Source organism: Oncorhynchus tshawytscha, linkage group LG29 (genome assembly GCF_018296145.1).
Source record: "Oncorhynchus tshawytscha isolate Ot180627B linkage group LG29, Otsh_v2.0, whole genome shotgun sequence".
In the NCBI taxonomy this organism is placed as follows: domain Eukaryota; kingdom Metazoa; phylum Chordata; class Actinopteri; order Salmoniformes; family Salmonidae; genus Oncorhynchus; species Oncorhynchus tshawytscha.
The window spans coordinates 34,839,888-34,857,742 of record NC_056457.1 but is presented as its reverse complement, the minus strand read 5'-3'; the positions used below and the strand labels follow the sequence as shown (position 1 = coordinate 34,857,742).

The 17,855-nt window shown below is 44.5% G+C and overlaps 1 protein-coding gene across 1 annotated transcript in view; it reads left to right on the top strand.

The window, feature by feature from the left end:
* The window catches only part of LOC112236355 (transient receptor potential cation channel subfamily A member 1), a 90,278-nt gene that overhangs the window by 11,512 nt on the left and 60,911 nt on the right, over positions 1-17,855 (top strand). Inside the window, exons 2-5 of the mRNA XM_042308836.1 lie at positions 1,413-1,583; positions 3,864-4,026; positions 4,382-4,557; positions 14,932-15,039. Of these exons, the coding sequence (XP_042164770.1) occupies positions 1,458-1,583; positions 3,864-4,026; positions 4,382-4,557; positions 14,932-15,039 (573 nt within the window). The 5' untranslated portion in view covers positions 1,413-1,457. The remainder of the gene's footprint in view (positions 1-1,412; positions 1,584-3,863; positions 4,027-4,381; positions 4,558-14,931; positions 15,040-17,855) is intronic.

Below are 17,855 nucleotides of genomic sequence, written 5' to 3'. Positions count from 1 at the left end.
CTACCCTCTCCTCTCCTCCCACTACCCTCTCCTCTCACTACCCTCTCCACCCCTCCTCTCCTCTCACTACCCTCTCCACCCCTCCTCTCCTCTCACTACCTTCTCCACCCCTCCTCCTCCCTCTCACTACCCTCTCCACCTCTCCTCTCCTCTCACTACCCTCTCCACCCCTCCTCTCCTCTCACTACCCTCTCCTCTCCTCTCACTACCCTCTCCACCCCTCCTCCTCTCTCACTACCCTCTCCACCCCTCCTCTCCCTCACTACCCTCTCCACCCCTCCTCTCCTCCTCACTACCCTCTGCACCCCTCCTCTCCTCTCACTACCCTCTCCACCTCTCCTCTCCTCTCCTCTCACTACCCTCTCCACCCCTCTTCTCCTCTCACTACCCTCTCCTCTCCTCTCACTACCCTCTCCACCCCTCCTCTCCTCTCACTACCCTCTCCACCCCTCCTCACCTCCCTTCACTCTCTCCTCCCCTCCCCTCCCTTCACTCTCTCCTCCCCTCCCTTCACTCTCTCCACCCCTCCCACTCTCCTCTCCCTCTCTCCACACCTCTCCTGTCTAAACTCCCCATATCACCCTGTCTAAACTCCCCATACCACCCCTCCTCACCTCCCTTCCCTCTCTCCACCCACCCATCCTCCCCTCTCCTCCCTCTCTCCACCCCTCCTCACCTCCCCTCCCTCTCCCACCTCCCCTCCCTCCCTCTCCACCCCTCCTCACCCCTCCCTTCCCTCTCTCCACCCCTCCTCCCTCTCCTCCCTCTCTCTATGCCTCCTCACCTCTCCTCCCTCTCTCCACCCCTCCTCACCTCTCCTCCCTCTCTCTACGCCTCCTCTCACCTCTCCTCCCTCTCTCCACCCCTCCTCACCCCTCCTCCCTCTCTCTACCCCTCTTCACCTCTCCTCCCTCTCTCTACCCCTCCACACCTCCCCTCCCTCTCTCCACCCCTCCTCACCCCTCCCTTCCCTCTCTCCACCCCTCCTCACCTCTCCTCCCTCTCTCTATGCCTCCTCACCTCTCCTCCCTCTCTCCCCCTCCACACCTCCCCTCCCTCTCTCCACCCCTCCTCACCTCTCCCTCCCTCTCCACCCCTCCTCACCTCCCCTCCCTCTCTCCACCCCTCCTCACCTCCCTTCCCTCTCTCCACCCCTCCTCACCCCTCCACACTTTTGCTGGGGAGGATATCTAGTGAGTTGTACAACTGAATTCCTTCAACTGAAGTGTATCTTCCACATTTAACCCAACCCTCTGAATCAGAGAAGTGCGGGGAGCTTCCTAAATATACATCCATGTCTTCGAGAGCCCGGTGAACAGTGGGTTAACTGCCTTGCAGGAGTATGTGTATATGTGTTATCCTGAGTGCACATGCGTGTGTTGCTGACATCATTCTATCCTTCTTCCATTCAGTGATTGTTTCTACATTGGATTGTGCAACCTCTAAAAGGGTCCCCCATGCAGTTCACCAAGGAAGTGGCACGGCAGAACAGTTCCTATAAGTGTGTGATTGAAGATGCAACAACATCTCATCAACTCAATGCAAAAACAGACGTTATGCTGGCAGCTACAAACCTGTTTGAGGTTAGTACAAGTTCCAACGCATTACTGTTCATTGAAATGTCTGTTTAAAATATGAAATGTGTCTTTGGCTTGTCAAGGATCGCAAAAGAGGAAGGGAGTGGGAGGGAGGGGAGAGGGAGGGGAGAGGGAGGGAGTGGGAGGGGGAGAGGGAGGGAGAGGGGGAGATGGAGGGAGAGGGAGGGGAGAGGAGGTGGAGGGAGGGAGGGGAGAGGGAGGGAGGGGGGGAGAGGGAAGGAGTGGGAGGGGGAGAGGGAGGGAGGGGAGGGGGAGGGAGGGAGGGAGGGGAGATGGAGGGAATGGGAGGGGAGAGAGAGGGAGGGAATGGGAGGAGAGAGAGAGGGAGAGGGAGGGAGTGGAGAGGGAGGGAGGGAGTGAGGGGAGGGGAGAGAGAGGGAGGGAGGGAGAGGGAGGGAGGGAGAGGAGAGAGGGAGAGAGGGAGAGGGAGGGAGGAGGGAGAGGGAGGGAGAGGGAGGGAGGGAGAGAGGGAGGGAGGGAGGGAAGAGAGAGGGAGGGAGTGGGAGGGAGAGAGAGGGAGGGAGGGAGGGGAGGGGAGAGAGGGGAGGGAGGGAGGGAGGGAGGGGAGGGAGGAGGGAGGGAGGGAGGGAGGGAGGGAGGGAGGGAGGGAGGGAGGGAGGGAGGGAGGGAGGGAGGGAGGGAGGGAGGGAGGGAGAGGGAGGGAGGGGGAGGGAGGGAGGGAGGGGGGGAGGGAGGGAGGGAGGGAGGGAGGGAGGGAGGGAGGGGAGAGGGGGGAGGGGGGAGGGGGGGAGGGAGGGGGAGGGAGGGAGGGGAGGGAGGGGAGGGAGGGAGGGAGGGGGAGGGAGGGAGTGGGAGGGAGTGGGAGGGGAGAGAGAGGGAGGGAGGGTAGAGGAGGGAGTGGAGAGGGAGGGGAGGGAGTGGGAGGGGGAGGGAGGGAGGGAGTGGGAGGGAGTGGGAGGGGAGAGAGAGGGAGGGAGGGTAGAGTGAGGGAGTGGAGAGGGAGGGAGGGAGAAGGAGGGAGTGGGAGGGGAGAGAGAGGGGGGGGAGGGAGGGAGTGTGAAGTGAGAGGGAGGGGAGAGAGGGGAGGGGGAGGGAGGGAGGGGAGGGAGTGGGGAGGAGAGGGAGGGGGAGGGGAGGGGAGGAGGGGTGGGTGAGTGAGTGAGTGAGTGAGTGAGTGAGTGAGTGAGTGAGTGAGTGAGTGAGTGAGTGAGTGAGTGAGTGAGTGAGTGAGTGAGTGAGTGAGTGAGTGAGTGAGTGAGTGGGAGGGAAGTGGGATATGAGGGGAGAGGATAAAGAAGGATGCATGGCACGTTTTCTCAACATTTACAGAACATCTGCAATCCTCTCACCTCAGGTTGTATGAAATAGGTAATCTACAGGTAAACCCCATCCACTCATAGGCCACACCTCCACGACACCCCCACAGGGAACCAAAGACCCAAAACAAAGTTGGACCTCTTTGGTTATGTTATCTTTGTTTCTGTTGTTTTGCTGTACTCAGTATTTTCCGGGGTTCACTGCTTATTCAGGAAGGAAACTGAACTTTTCCATTCCAATACCTGTTGTCCTCAATGCCTCTATATGAGGAGTTTGGATCTGATACAAACGTGAAGAAACAGGAAATGTGATGTCATACAATACATACAAATTTTCAGTTTACCTGAATTGACTGAAGGGAAATGGAATGAACCCTTTCCTTAGGCAGGGTAGCCTAGTGGTTAGAGTGTTGAGGCGGCAGGGTAGCCTAATGGTTAGAGCGTAGAGGCGGCAGGGTAGCCTAATGGTTAGAGCGTAGAGGCGGCAGGGTAGCCTAGCGGTTAGAGTTTTGGACTAGTAACTGAAAGGTTGCAAGTTCGAATCCCCGAGCTGACAAGGTACAAATCTGTCGTTCTGCCCCTGAACAGGCAGTTAACCCACTGTTCCTAGGCCGTCATTGAAAATAATAATTTGTTCTTAACTGACTTGCCTAGTAAAATAAAGGTTAAAAAAAAAAATCTCTGTCCCCATCGGTTCCTTACCTCCGTCCCCATCGGTTCCTTACCTCCGTCCCCATCGGTTCCTTACCTCCGTCCCCATCGGTTCCTTACCTCCGTCCACATCGGTTCATTACCTCCGTCCCCATCGGTTCCTTACCTCCGTCCCCATCGGTTCCTTACCTCCGTCCCCATCGGTTCCTTACCTCAGTCCCCATCGGTTCCTTACCTCTGTCCCCATCGGTTCATTACCTCTGTCCCCATCGGTTCCTTACCTCTGTCCCCATCGGTTCATTACCTCTGTCCCCATCGGTTTCTTACCTCTGTCCAGTGGGCTCGGGGAGGTGATGTGTCCCAGCTGGAGGGCTTGGTGAGGAGGAACCCAGGAGTACTGAGGGAACAGGATGACTCTGGTGCCTCACTGGTCCACCACGCTGCTGGTGCAGGAAACATCCCTGTTATCAGGTTAATCTGCAGCATCACACACAGAGATGGTGAGACTCCCGCTCAGCGCCATGACATTCTAGGGGTCTTACATCCCAAAAGGTACCCTATTCCCTATGTAGTGTACCTCTTTCGACCAGGGTCCATAGGGTTCTGGTTAAAAGTAGTGCACTATATTTGGAATATGACCCTATTTGGGACGCACACTAGAACATGGTTGTTCAACTGAGTTCTGTTCGTTTAAAAAAAAGTTTATTACTTATCCTTTTCCTCTGCTTAATTGCGTGTGTGTGTGTGTGTGTGTGTACCGTCATTGTGCGTGTGTGTATGCGTCTGTTTATGCATGTGTCTGTTTATCCCGTGACTGTGTGTGGATGCATATGTTTCCTACCTCTCTCTCCCCAGAGTGGAACCTGTATGATGACGAGGGGTCTATGCCGTTGCATTGGGCCGTGGAGAGGAACCAGCCAGAGAGCTGCAGGGCTCTGTTAGAGCTGGGGGTCGAACCCAACGTCCTCAACAAGGCCATGATGTCTCCTCTACACCTGGCGGTCAGCCATCAACACAACCACCTGGTCAAGGTGAGACACTGTGAGCCTTACTTAGCCTATACCAGATCGTACCTTCCCCTTCCAAAACCCTGCTGATTTACCATTCTCTCAGGGGAACATGTATGAATTTATGGTTGGATCAGAATCACAATTAAAATCATTGACCAGTACGGAGAATTAAGCAAAACCACAAGTCCAAATCCCTATCTCTATTAATGACTAATTTAGGAAAGGGACGATTTTAGCTAGCTAGCTAGCCACCGGAGGACAATGACACAACGAGATGCAACAATTCCTCTGTCAATGACCTTTGGCTTCTGATGCAAAGGGAATGATGTGAAGCCAAATCCAATCTGGTTTCCCTTGACACTTTTTTGTTGTTAGGTGAAAACCAATCACAGCTGAGCTCACTCAGTTTAGCTCAATGCTGATTGGCTATTATTTTAATAAAATTTGTATCAAGGGTGGACAAATTCTCACTGGCCACCCTTGCATTCAATGCTGTGTGCGACAACAACGTCATACTCTTTTTGACCAGACAGAATCAAGTGGATGGGTTACACATGTTGAGACAGAGAGGGGCGCTGTTTTGTTCTCTCGGATTCTGTCGGATGTCTCTGGTGAGCTACATTCAGCCTCTTGCAAATTGAAGGAAATGTATGAAACACAGAGAGACAAAAGATATATTATTTGTATGTGTTTTTATTTTATACGGGTACATTTTTGTGGGGGAAGCCTTCCCTTGGGATCCCGGAATACCCACTACTGATTTTAATAGTCATGTTAAATTATACACATTTGCTGTTAAAACTTCTTATGGCTGGAGGTAGTATTGAGTAGCTTAGATGAATAAGGTGCCCAGAGGTGCCCAGAGTAAACTGCCTGCTACTCAGTCCCAGTGACTATTATATGCATATTATTAGTATATGTGGATAGAAAACACTCTGAAGTTTCTACAGCTGTTTGAATGATGTCTGTGAGTATAACAGAACTCATACGGCAGGCAAAAACCTGAGAAAAAAATCCAACCAGGAAATCTGGGAAATCTGAGGTTGGTTGTTTTTCAACTCATTCCCTATTGAAGATACAGTGGGATATTGGTCATGTTGCACTTCCTACAGCTTCCACTAGATGGCAACAGTCTTTAGAACCTTGTTTGATGCTTCTACTGTGAAGTGGGGCCGAGTCAGAGGTCTGCCAGAAGGCCTTGAGCTCGTGATGCTCGTTCACGTGAGAATTAGCTCGCGTTCAATTGCATTTCTGAAGACAAAGGAATTCTCTGGTTGGAACATTATTGAAGATGTTTCTACGGACTGTAACGGAACTTTTTTGACATTTCGGATGCTCCTAGTGAACGCGCTTCGTGAGTTTGGATTTGTTTACAAAACGCGTTAACAAAAGTAGCTATTTGGACATAAATAGTGGACATTATCAAACAAAACAAACATTTATTGTGGAACTGGGATTCCTGGGAGTGCATTCTGATGAAGATCATCAAAGGTAAGTTAATATTTATAATGTTATTTCTGAAATCTGTTGACTGCACAATATGGCGGCTATCTTTTCGGCTTGTTTGGTCTCTTAGCGCTGTACTCAGATTATTGCATGGTGTGCTTTTTCCCTAAAGCTTTTTTGAATTCTGACACAGCGGTTGTATTAAGGAGAAGTGGATCTAAAGTTCCATGTATAACAGTTGTATCTTTTAGCAATGTTTATTATGAGTATTTCTGTAAATTGATGTGGCTCTCTGCAAAATCACCGGATGTTTTGGAACGACTGAACGCGCCAACGTAAACTGAGATTTTTGGATATGAATATGAACTTTATCGAACAAAACATACATATATTGTGTAATTTTAACAAGGCTAATCTGAAAACAAGACTCCCTAAATTTTATCAGCATATCGATTGCGCAACCAGGGGTGGAAAGACCCTGGATCATTGTTACTCTAACTTCCGCGACGCATATAAGGCCCTGCCCCGCCCCCCTTTCGGAAAAGCTGACCACGACTCCATTTTGTTGATCCCTGCCTACAGACAGAAACTAAAACAAGAAGCTCCCACGCTGAGGTCTGTCCAACGCTGGTCCGACCAAGCTGACTCCACACTCCAAGACTGCTTCCATCACGTGGACTGGGAGATGTTTCGTATTGCGTCAGACAACAACATTGACGAATACGCTGATTCGGTGTGCGAGTTCATTAGAACGTGCATTGAAGATGTCGTTCCCATAGCAACGATTAAAACATTCCCTAACCAGAAACCGTGGATTGATGGCAGCATTCGTGTGGAACTGAAGGCACGAACCACTGCTTTTAATCAGGGCAAGGTGTCTGGTAACATGACTGAATACAAACAGTGCAGCTATTCCCTCCGCAAGGCTATCAAACAAGCTAAGCGCCAGTACAGAGACAAAGTAGAATCTCAATTCAACGGCTCAGACACAAGAGGCATGTGGCAGGGTCTACAGTCAATCATGGACTACAGGAAGAAACCCAGCCCAGTCACGGACCAGGATGTCTTGCTCCCAGGCAGACTAAATAACTTTTTTGCCCGCTTTGAGGACAATACAGTGCCACTGACACGGCCTGCAATGAAAACATGCGGTCTCTCCTTCACTGCAGCCGAAGTGAGTAAGACATTTAAACGTGTTAACCGTCGCAAGGCTGCAGGCCCAGACGGCATCCCCAGCCGCGCCCTCAGAGCATGCGCAGACCAGCTGGCCGGTGTGTTTACGGACATATTCAACCAATCCCTATACCAGTCTGCTGTTCCCACATGCTTCAAGAGGGCCACCATTGTTCCTGTTCCCAAGAAAGCTAAGGTAACTGAGCTAAACGACTACCGCCCGTAGCACTCACATCCGTCATCATGAAGTGCTTTGAGAGCCTAGTCAAGGACCATATCACCTCCACCCTACCTGACACCCTTGACCCACTCCAATTTGCTTACCGCCCAAATAGGTCCACAGACGATGCAATCTCAACCACACTGCACACTGCCCTAACCCATCTGGACAAGAGGAATACCTATGTGAGAATGCTGTTCATCGACTACAGCTCGGCATTCAACACCATAGTACCCTCCAAGCTCGTCATCAAGCTCGAGACCCTGGGTCTCGACCCCGCCCTGTGCAACTGGGTACTGGACTTCCTGACGGGCCGCCCCCAGGTGGTGAGGGTAGGCAACAACATCTCCTCCCCGCTGATCCTCAACACTGGGGCCCCACAAGGGTGCGTTCTGAGCCCTCTCCTGTACTCCCTGTTCACCCACGACTGCGTGGCCACGCACGCCTCCAACTCAATCATCAAGTTTGCGGACGACACAACAGTGGTAGGCTTGCTTACCAACAACGACGAGACGGCCTACAGGGAGGAGGTGTGGGCCCTCAGAGTGTGGTGTCAGGAAAATAACCTCACACTCAACGTCAACAAAACTAAGGAGATGATTGTGGACTTCAGGAAACAGCAGAGGGAACACCCCCCCATCCACATCGATGGAACAGTAGTGGAGAGGGTAGCAAGTTTTAAGTTCCTCGGCATACACATCACAGACAAACTGAATTGGTCCACTCACACAGACAGCATCGTGAGGAAGGCGCAGCAGCACCTCTTCAACCTCAGGAGGCTGAAGAAATTCGGCTTGTCACCAAAAGCACTCACAAACTTCTACAGATGCACAATCGAGAGCATCCTGGCGGGCTGTATCACCGCCTGGTATGGCAACTGCACCGCCCTCAACCGTAAGGCTCTCCAGAGGGTAGTGAGGTCTGCACAACGCATCACCGGGGGCAAACTACCTGCCCTCCAGGACACCTACACCACCCGATGCTACAGGAAGGCCATAAAGATCATCAAGGACATCAACCACCCGAGCCACTGCCTGTTCACCCCACTGTCATCCAGAAGGCGAGGTCAGTACAGGTGCATCAAAGCTGGGACCGAGAGACTGAAAAACAGCTTCTATCTCAAGGCCATCAGACTGTTAAACAGCCACCACTAACATTGAGTGGCTACTGCCAACACACTGTCAATGACACTGACTCTACTCCAGCCACTTTAATCATGGGAATTGATGGGAAATGATGTAAATATATCACTAGCCACTTTAAACAATGCTACCTTATATAATGTTACTTACCCTACATTATTCATCTCATATGCATACGTAGATACTGTACTCTATATCATCGACTGCATCCTTATGTAATACATGTATCACTAGCCACTTTAATTATGCCACCTGGTTTACATACTCATCTCTTATGTATATACTGTACTCAATATCATCTACTGTATCTTGCCTATGCTGCTCTGTACCATCACTCATTCATATATCCTTATGTACATATTCTTTATGCCCATACACTGTGTATAAGACAGTAGTTTTTTTGGAATTGTTAGTTAGATTACTTGTTCGTTATTACTGCATTGTCGGAACTAGAAGCACAAGCATTTCGCTACACTCGCATTATCATCTGCTAACCATGTGTATGTGACAAATAAAATTTGATTTGATTTGATTTTTAACATGAAGTCCTATGAGTGTCATCTGATGAAGATCATCAAAGGTTAGTGATTAATTTTGTCTCTATTTCTGGTTTTTGTGACTCCTCTCTTTGGCTGAAAAAATGGCTGTGTTTTTCTGTGACTTGGCTCTGACCTAACATAATCGTTTGTGGTGCTTTCGCCGTAAAGCCTATTTGAAATCGGACAATGTAGTGGGGTTAACAAGAAGTGTATCTTTAAAATAGTGTGAAATACTTCTATTTCTAAGGAATTTTAACTTTGGGATTTCTGTTGTTTTGAATTTGGCGCCCTGTACTTTCACTGGGTGTTGTCATATCGATCCCATTAGCGGGATCTCAGTCTTAAGACGTTTTAACTATGGGATTTCTGTTGTTTTGAATTTGGCGCCCTGTACTTTCACTGGGTGTTGTCATATCGATCCCATTAGCGGGATCTTAAGAAGTTTTAAGGTAATTATATTATATGACTGTTGCCTCCTGTTTAAGTTGATTCTGACGGTAATGATGTTTGTATTTTATGAAATTATTATGTGGAGGTCGCTGGCCACAAGGTTATCTTACAACCTAGCCTTTGCTATAAAGTTAGAGAGAAAAAGTTGAGGCAAAAGTAACTTTACAAAACATGTTTTATTTTCACCTGAAACAATATATTTATCCCGTTTTGAATGAAAATGTCATAGACAGGCTGTCCACCATCTTGCGTTACAAACACTACACTTGTACGTTCAGCAGAGGGGCAAGACTCCGTAAAGATTATATAGTGCGTGATGAAAATACGTCACGATGTAAACAATAATGCCACGTTCAAAACCACTGGAACTGGGAACTTGGAAATCTCTAACTTCAGTGCTTTCAAGACCATTGGGAACTCGGAAAAATAGTTTTTAACGGTCATCCAACTCGGAATTCAAACTTGGGAACTTTGGATTCTTTCTAGAGCTTTCCAACCTAAAGATCACTGACGTCATGATTTGACCTTGTATTTTTCAGTTTCCAGTTTTTGTCTTGATATGACGAGGGCCCATATCCACAAAGCGTCTCAGAAAAATTCTAAGCTAGGATTTTTTTGTTGTTGTCTTGAAACAGGTTTTAAACAGGAGTAGGTTTTAGGATGATGTAAAATCACTGACCTGACAAAAATCAAGTCATAAACGTCAGTTTGAGGTAATGCAAAGGAAAGATGGTGATGACGCTCATCGATATTGTTGTAAATTGGGGGAAAACCAATCAGGATGAGGCATCGTCAGCTGTGAACTCTATAGCACACTTTGCTCCAGACAACCGCAGTGATTGTGACGGTACATCACATTTTTCAATAGTAAAACATTTGAAATTATTTTCATCTGACACAATCACTTTGTCTACTCTTAATTATTGCCTAATATGTTGGCATGCAGAATGGTTTTTTACCAATTCTGATGGTTTTGAAAAGCTGAATTTTGACAATAATTCCCCTTTTATCAACACACTCGTCACTCCCGTTTAACGACTCTAATTCTCTTTGGCACAGTAGGCATCAAGTCATTTGCTGATAATGTTGAACACAATGTGGTATACAACATTTAAAAGGTGTATCATTATTTTCTAACACATTTAAAGTTAAATTACGCCCTAGATAACTTCAGTCTTCTAACACATTGAAAGTTAAAATACTCCCTAGATGCCTTCAGTTGCCCAATCTATAGCCAAATGAAGACATATTTTTTAGCAATGTGATGTTGCGCTCCAAAAAGATAACATGAGAACATGATGTACAGTTGAAGTAGGAAGTTTACATACACCTCAGCCAAATACATTTAAACTCAGTTTTTCACAATTCCTGACATTTAATCCCAGTAGAAATTCCATGTTTTAGGTCAGTTCGGATCACCACTTTATTTTAAGAATGTGAAATGTCAGAATAATAATAGAGAGAATGATTTATTTCAGATTTTATTTATTTCATCACATTCCCAGTGGGTCAGAAGTTTACATACACTCAATTAGTATTTGGTTGCATTGCCTTTAAATTGTTTAACTTGGGTCAAACATTTCGGGTAGCCTTCAACAAGCTTCCCACAATAAGTTGGGTGAATTTTGTCCCATTCCTCCTGACAGAGCTGGTGTAACTGAGTCAGGTTTGTAGGCCTCCTTGCTCACACACTCTTTTTTCAGTTTTGCCCACACATTTTCTATGGGATTGAGGTCAGGGCTTTGTGATGGCCACTCCGATACCTTGACTTTGATGTCCTTTTAAGCCATTTTGCCACAACCTTGGAAGTATGCTTGGGGTCATTGTCCATTTGGAAGACCCATTTGCGACCAATCTTTAACTTCCTGACTGATGTCTTGAGATGTTGCTTCAATATAGCCACATAATTTTCCTACCTGATGAAGCCATCTATTTTGTGAAGTGCACCAGTCCCTCCTGCAGCAAAGCACTCCCACAATATGATGCTGCAACCCCCGTGCTTCACGGTTGGGATGGTGTTCTTCGGCTTGCATGTCTCCCCCTTTTTCCTCCAAACATAACGATGGTCAATGTGGTCAAACAGTTCTATTTTTGTTTCATCAGACCAGAGGAAATTTCTCCAAAAAGTACGATATTTGTCCCCATGTGCAGTTGCCAACCGTAGTCTGGCTTTTTATGGTGGTTTTGGAGCAGTGGCTTCTTCCTTGCTGAGCGGCCTTTCAGGATATGTCAATATAGGACTCGTTTTACTGTGGATATAGATACTTTTGTACCTCTTTCCTCCAGCATCTTCACAAGCTCCTTTGCTGTTGTTCTGGGATTGATTTGCACTTTTCGCACCAAAGTATGTTCATCTCTAGGAGACAGAACGTGTCTCCTTCCTGAGCAGTATGACGGCTGCGTGGTCCCATGGCGTTTATACTTACGTACTATTGTCTGTAGAGATGAACGTGGTACCGTCAGGCGTTTGTAAATTGCTCCCAAGGGTGAACCAGACTCGTGGAGGTCTACAATAGGTCTTGACTGATTTCTTTTGATTATCCCATGATGTCAAGCAAAGAGGCACTGAGTTTGACGGTAGTCCTTGAAATACATCCACAGGTACACCTCCAATTGACTCAAATGATGTCAATTAGCCTATCAGAAGCTTCTAAAGCCATGACACCATTTTCTGGAATTTTCCAAGCTGTTAGAAGTCACAGTCAATTTAGTGTAAGTAAACTTCTGACCCACTGGAATTGTGATACAGTGAATTATAAGTTAAATAAACTGTCTGTAAACAATTGTTGGAAAAATTACTCGTCTCATGTACAAAGTAGATGTCCTAACGGACTTTCCAAAACTATAGTTTGTTAACAAGACATTTGTGGAGTGGTTGAAAAACAAGTTTTAATGACTCCAACCCAAGTGGAAGTAAACTTCCAACTTCAACTGTAGGAAATTATAAAATTATAAAATTATAAACTTGTGGAAAAAACATGTTTATTAATTTACCTAGAGGTTATACATATTTAGGCTTATAGTTGTGAAACAGGCTTCATGTGAAAGCATTGTCAAGAACACATGAGATACTGTTCCATGTAGGTCTAGACTATTTATAGATTCTGTTCTATGTAGGTCTAGACTATTTATAGATTCTGTTCTATGTAGGTCTAGACTATTTATAGATTCTGTTCTATGTAGGTCTAGACTATTTATAGATTCTGTTCTATGTAGGTCTAGACTATTTATAGATTCTGTTCCATGTAGGTCTAGACTATTTATAGATTCTGTTCTATGTAGGTCTAGACTATTTATAGATTCTGTTCTATGTAGGTCTAGACTATTTATAGATTCTGTTCTATGTAGGTCTAGACTATTTATAGATTCTGTTCTATGTAGGTCTAGACTATTTATAGATTCTGTTCCATGTAGGTCTAGACTATTTATAGATTCTGTTCCATGTAGGTCTAGACTATTTATAGATTCTGTTCTATGTAGGTCTAGACTATTTATAGATTCTGTTCCATGTAGGTCTAGACTATTTATAGATTCTGTTCTATGTAGGTCTAGACTATTTATAGATTCTGTTCCATGTAGGTCTAGACTATTTATAGATTCTGTTCTATGTAGGTCTAGACTATTTATAGATTCTGTTCTATTTATATTTATAGATTCTGTTCTATGTAGGTCTAGACTATTTATAGATTCTGTTCTATGTAGGTCTAGACTATTTATAGATTCTGTTCCATGTAGGTCTAGACTATTTATAGATTCTGTTCCATGTAGGTCTAGACTATTTATAGATTCTGTTCTATGTAGGTCTAGACTATTTATAGATTCTGTTCCATGTAGGTCTAGACTATTTATAGATTCTGTTCTATGTAGGTCTAGACCATTTATAGATTCTGTTCTATGTAGATCTAGACTATTTATAGATTCTGTTCCATGTAGGTCTAGACTATTTATAGATTCTGTTCTATGTAGGTCTAGACTATTTATAGATTCTGTTCTATGTAGGTCTAGACTATTTATAGATTCTGTTCCATGTAGGTGTAGATTATTTTTAGATTCTGTTCTATTTAGGTCTAGATTATTTATAGATTCTGTTCCATGTAGGTCTAGATTATTTATAGATTCTGTTCCATGTAGGTCTAGACTATTTATAGATTCTGTTCTATGTAGGTCTAGACTATTTATAGATTCTGTTCTATGTAGGTCTAGACTATTTATAGATTCTGTTCCATGTAGGTCTAGACTATTTATAGATTCTGTTCCATGTAGGTCTAGACTATTTATAGATTCTGTTCTATGTAGGTCTAGACTATTTATAGATTCTGTTCCATGTAGGTCTAGACTATTTATAGATTCTGTTCTATGTAGGTCTAGACCATTTATAGATTCTGTTCTATGTAGATCTAGACTATTTATAGATTCTGTTCCATGTAGGTCTAGACTATTTATAGATTCTGTTCTATGTAGGTCTAGACTATTTATAGATTCTGTTCTATGTAGGTCTAGACTATTTATAGATTCTGTTCCATGTAGGTGTAGATTATTTTTAGATTCTGTTCCATGTAGGTCTAGAATATTTATAGATTCTGTTCCATGTAGGTCTAGATTATTTATAGATTCTGTTCCATGTAGGTCTAGAATATTTATAGATTCTGTTCCATGTAGGTGTAGATTATTTTTAGATTCTGTTCTATGTAGGTCTAGATTATTTATAGATTCTGTTCTATGTAGGTCTAGATTATTTATAGATACTGTTCTATGTAGGTCTAGATTATTTATCGATACTGTTACATATAGAAATATCAAAACATTATTTTCAACAACTCTAAAGCAATTGTCTGAGGAACCCATGTGCCGGTAGTACGGTCACCACAACAGCCCTGCTTACAATAAACGTTCTATTCTGAGATGCCTTGTGGATATGGTCCCAGATTTCAGTCACTCTTTAACTATCCCCACCAGCACTGCCTGAAATTGCAACTTTAGAGCATGTTTTTAAGGACACAACTCAGATATTGCCCCTCCCACCTCAGATATTGCCCCTCCCACCTCAGATATTGCCCCTCCCTGTGGGTGACTGAGTGTGGGTGATTGAGTGTGGGTGACTGAGTGTGGGTGACTGAGTGTGGGTGTAAATTATGTGTTCACTCTGGGGTTAGATCATGTGGCTGGGGAAACCTGAATAGAAAGGGTTCAGCCACAGCCACACACTGTGCTAAAGATGATTGAACATGAGAACCCTTGGCTCTAGGACCGTTTTGACTCTAGGACCTCGTTGGCTCTAGGACCTTGTTGACTCTAGGACCTTGTCAGCCTTTCTGTTGTCTGTTCTGGGGTGACGATACCAGCTGTCCCTGTGTCAGGAAGCCGAGAGCGGAGAGAGGTATTTATGTATCACTGAAGGCCTCATTATTCCTTTGTGTGTGTGTAGCTCCTGTTGTCCCACTATAAGACAGAGTCTAACCTAGAAGGATGTCTGGGCAACACTCCTGTCATGTTAGCCTGCTCCATCAACAACACTGAGGCTCTCTCCATACTGGTGAGTATTCACACTGACATGTGTACTGTAAGTAGCTGTAAACGTACAGATATACACGAAATACGAAGAACATAATTGTTTTTACAAGTTGAAACTTGCTGGGGCTATACTTGTGAACATTATAAAAAAGTTTAAGTTTAACCATCAGACGATTAAAAAACGTTAGCTGTTCCCATTACACAACCTGGCGCATTTAGCCATATGCTAACTTCACCAGGTGGTTGTGAATGTATCCGGTTCAAATTCTGTATGAGCAAATGAAAATGATCGACGTAGCTAGACGTGACAGAGCACTTTTCTCTCAGAGCGTTCTTAATGTATAGCAATCAATCATCTGCTAATCAAAGTTACTAAAACGCACAGCGTTTTTCAGATGGATGTTTATGTGTTGCGAGCTGATTTTATACTGATCATATAACTCAGTATAACTCAGAATAACTCACCCTTCGACCATATGACTCAATATAACTCAGCCTCCGACCGTATAACTCAGTATAACTCAGAATAACTCAGCCTTCGACCATATAACTCAGTATGACTCAGTATAACTCAGCCTTCGACCATATAACTCAGTATGACTCAGTATAACTCAGCCTTCGACCATATAACTCAGTATGACTCAGTATAACTCAGCCTTCGACCATATAACTCAGTATGACTCAGTATAACTCAGAATAACTCAGAATAACTCAGCCTTCGACCATATAACTCAGTATAACTCAGTATAACTCAGAATAACTCAGAATAACTCAGCCTTCGACCATATAACTCAGTATGACTCAGTATAACTCAGAATAACTCAGAATAACTCAGCCTTCGACCATATAACTCAGTATGACTCAGTATAACTCAGAATAACTCAGAATAACTCAGCCTTCGACCATATAACTCAGTATGACTCAGTATAACTCAGAATAACTCAGAATAACTCAGCCTTCGACCATATAACTCAGTATGACTCAGTATAACTCAGAATAACTCAGAATAACTCAGCCTTCGACCATATAACTCAGTATGACTCAGTATAACTCAGAATAACTCAGAATAACTCAGCCTTCGACCATATAACTCAGTATAACTCAGTATAACTCAGAATAACTCAGAATAACTCAGCCTTCGACCATATAACTCAGTATAACTCAGTATAACTCAGCCTCCGACAGTATAACTCAGCATTACTCAGCATTACTCAGCATTACTCAGCCTCATGTGTTTAGCACATGTGAGCTAGTTGACAGGTGAGTGCTAGACTCTTTTTCAATTCATCCATCCTCGATTCCTTTCCTCATTTCCTTCTACCCCAGCACATTGACTCGGTACCCATTACTCCTTGTGTAAAGCCTAGTTATTATTACACTTGGGAAAGAACAAATGAAGGAGAAAAGAAGTAAGCCTTGAACTTTATAGGCTGATACTGAATTTGTTAATGGAAGTAATCAGTGCCACATGGTGAGGTTAGCATAGGGGCTATGTAATGGGAAGAGCTAACATATAGCCTTTCATCACGCGCAACTACGTTGACATTTTAAATTGGCTGATGCTTAAACTTGAACTAACACTTAAAGGCCCAGTGCAGTCAAACATGTGATTTTCCTGTGTTTTATATATATATATATATATATATATATATATATATATAAATATATATATATATATATATATATATATATATATATATATATATATATATATATAACCATAAAAGCCTTTATATTTATACAGCCACACTATGAGGATGGAAAAATACTATGAAATTGTGAAAATGATGATAATGCCCTTTTAGTGTAAAAGCTGTTTGTAAAGACTGGCTGAAATGTCACCCTGTTTTTGTGGGATGGAGTTTTTGGCTGCCTGGTGACATCACCAGCCCATACATTAGTTAATAGACCAATACAAAAGAGAGTTCCAAACCTCTCTGCCAATAACAGCTCGTTTTCAGTTTCCCCCTCCCAGTCAAACCCCTGCCAGACAGTCAGAGCTACAGGCTTGCTTGAGAAATGGCATTTTTGCCAAGAAGCTATAATTGTTTCTTGTCAACTAGTTGAAGGGACTTGTAGAAATGATTTGATAATGAGATAATAATGGCTGCATGGGAATGTTAAACATTGTGTAATGTTAGCATGTACAGCCCGCTTTGATTTTAGAGATGATATTATCCGGATGACCAATCTTTCTTTTATTTATTTTTTTACCAGTAGATAATAAAAGGAAATAGCTTTTCCCGAGAAAGAGACAGTTCTACAATTGACAATTGTATGAAAATTGCATGACAAGACTATCAATGCTATTGCAAACCACTGCCTCTTCCCCCTAACGCATCTCTGTACGTGTTCTCTGTCCAAATCACTGCCTCTTCCCCCTAACGCATCTCTTTTCCTGTTCTCTGTCCAAATCACTGCCTCTTCTCCCTAACACATCTCTTTTCCTGTTCTCTGTCCAAATCACTGCCTCTTCCCCCTAACGCATCTCTGTTCCTGTTCTCTGTCCAAATCACTGCCTCTTCCCCCTAACGCATCTCTGTTCCTGTTCTCTGTCCAAATCACTGCCTCTTCCCCTAACGCATCTCTGTTCCTGTTCTCTGTCCAAATCACTGCCTCTTCTCCCTAACGCATCTCTGTTCCTGTTCTCTGTCCAAATCACTGCCTCTTCCTCCCTAACGCATCTCTGTTCCTGTTCTCTGTCCAAATCACTGCCTCTTCCCCCTAATGCATCTCTGTTCCTGTTCTCTGTCCAAATCACTGCCTCTTCTCCCTAACGCATCTCTGTTCCTGTTCTCTGTCCAAATCACTGCCTCTTCTCCCTAACGCATCTCTGTA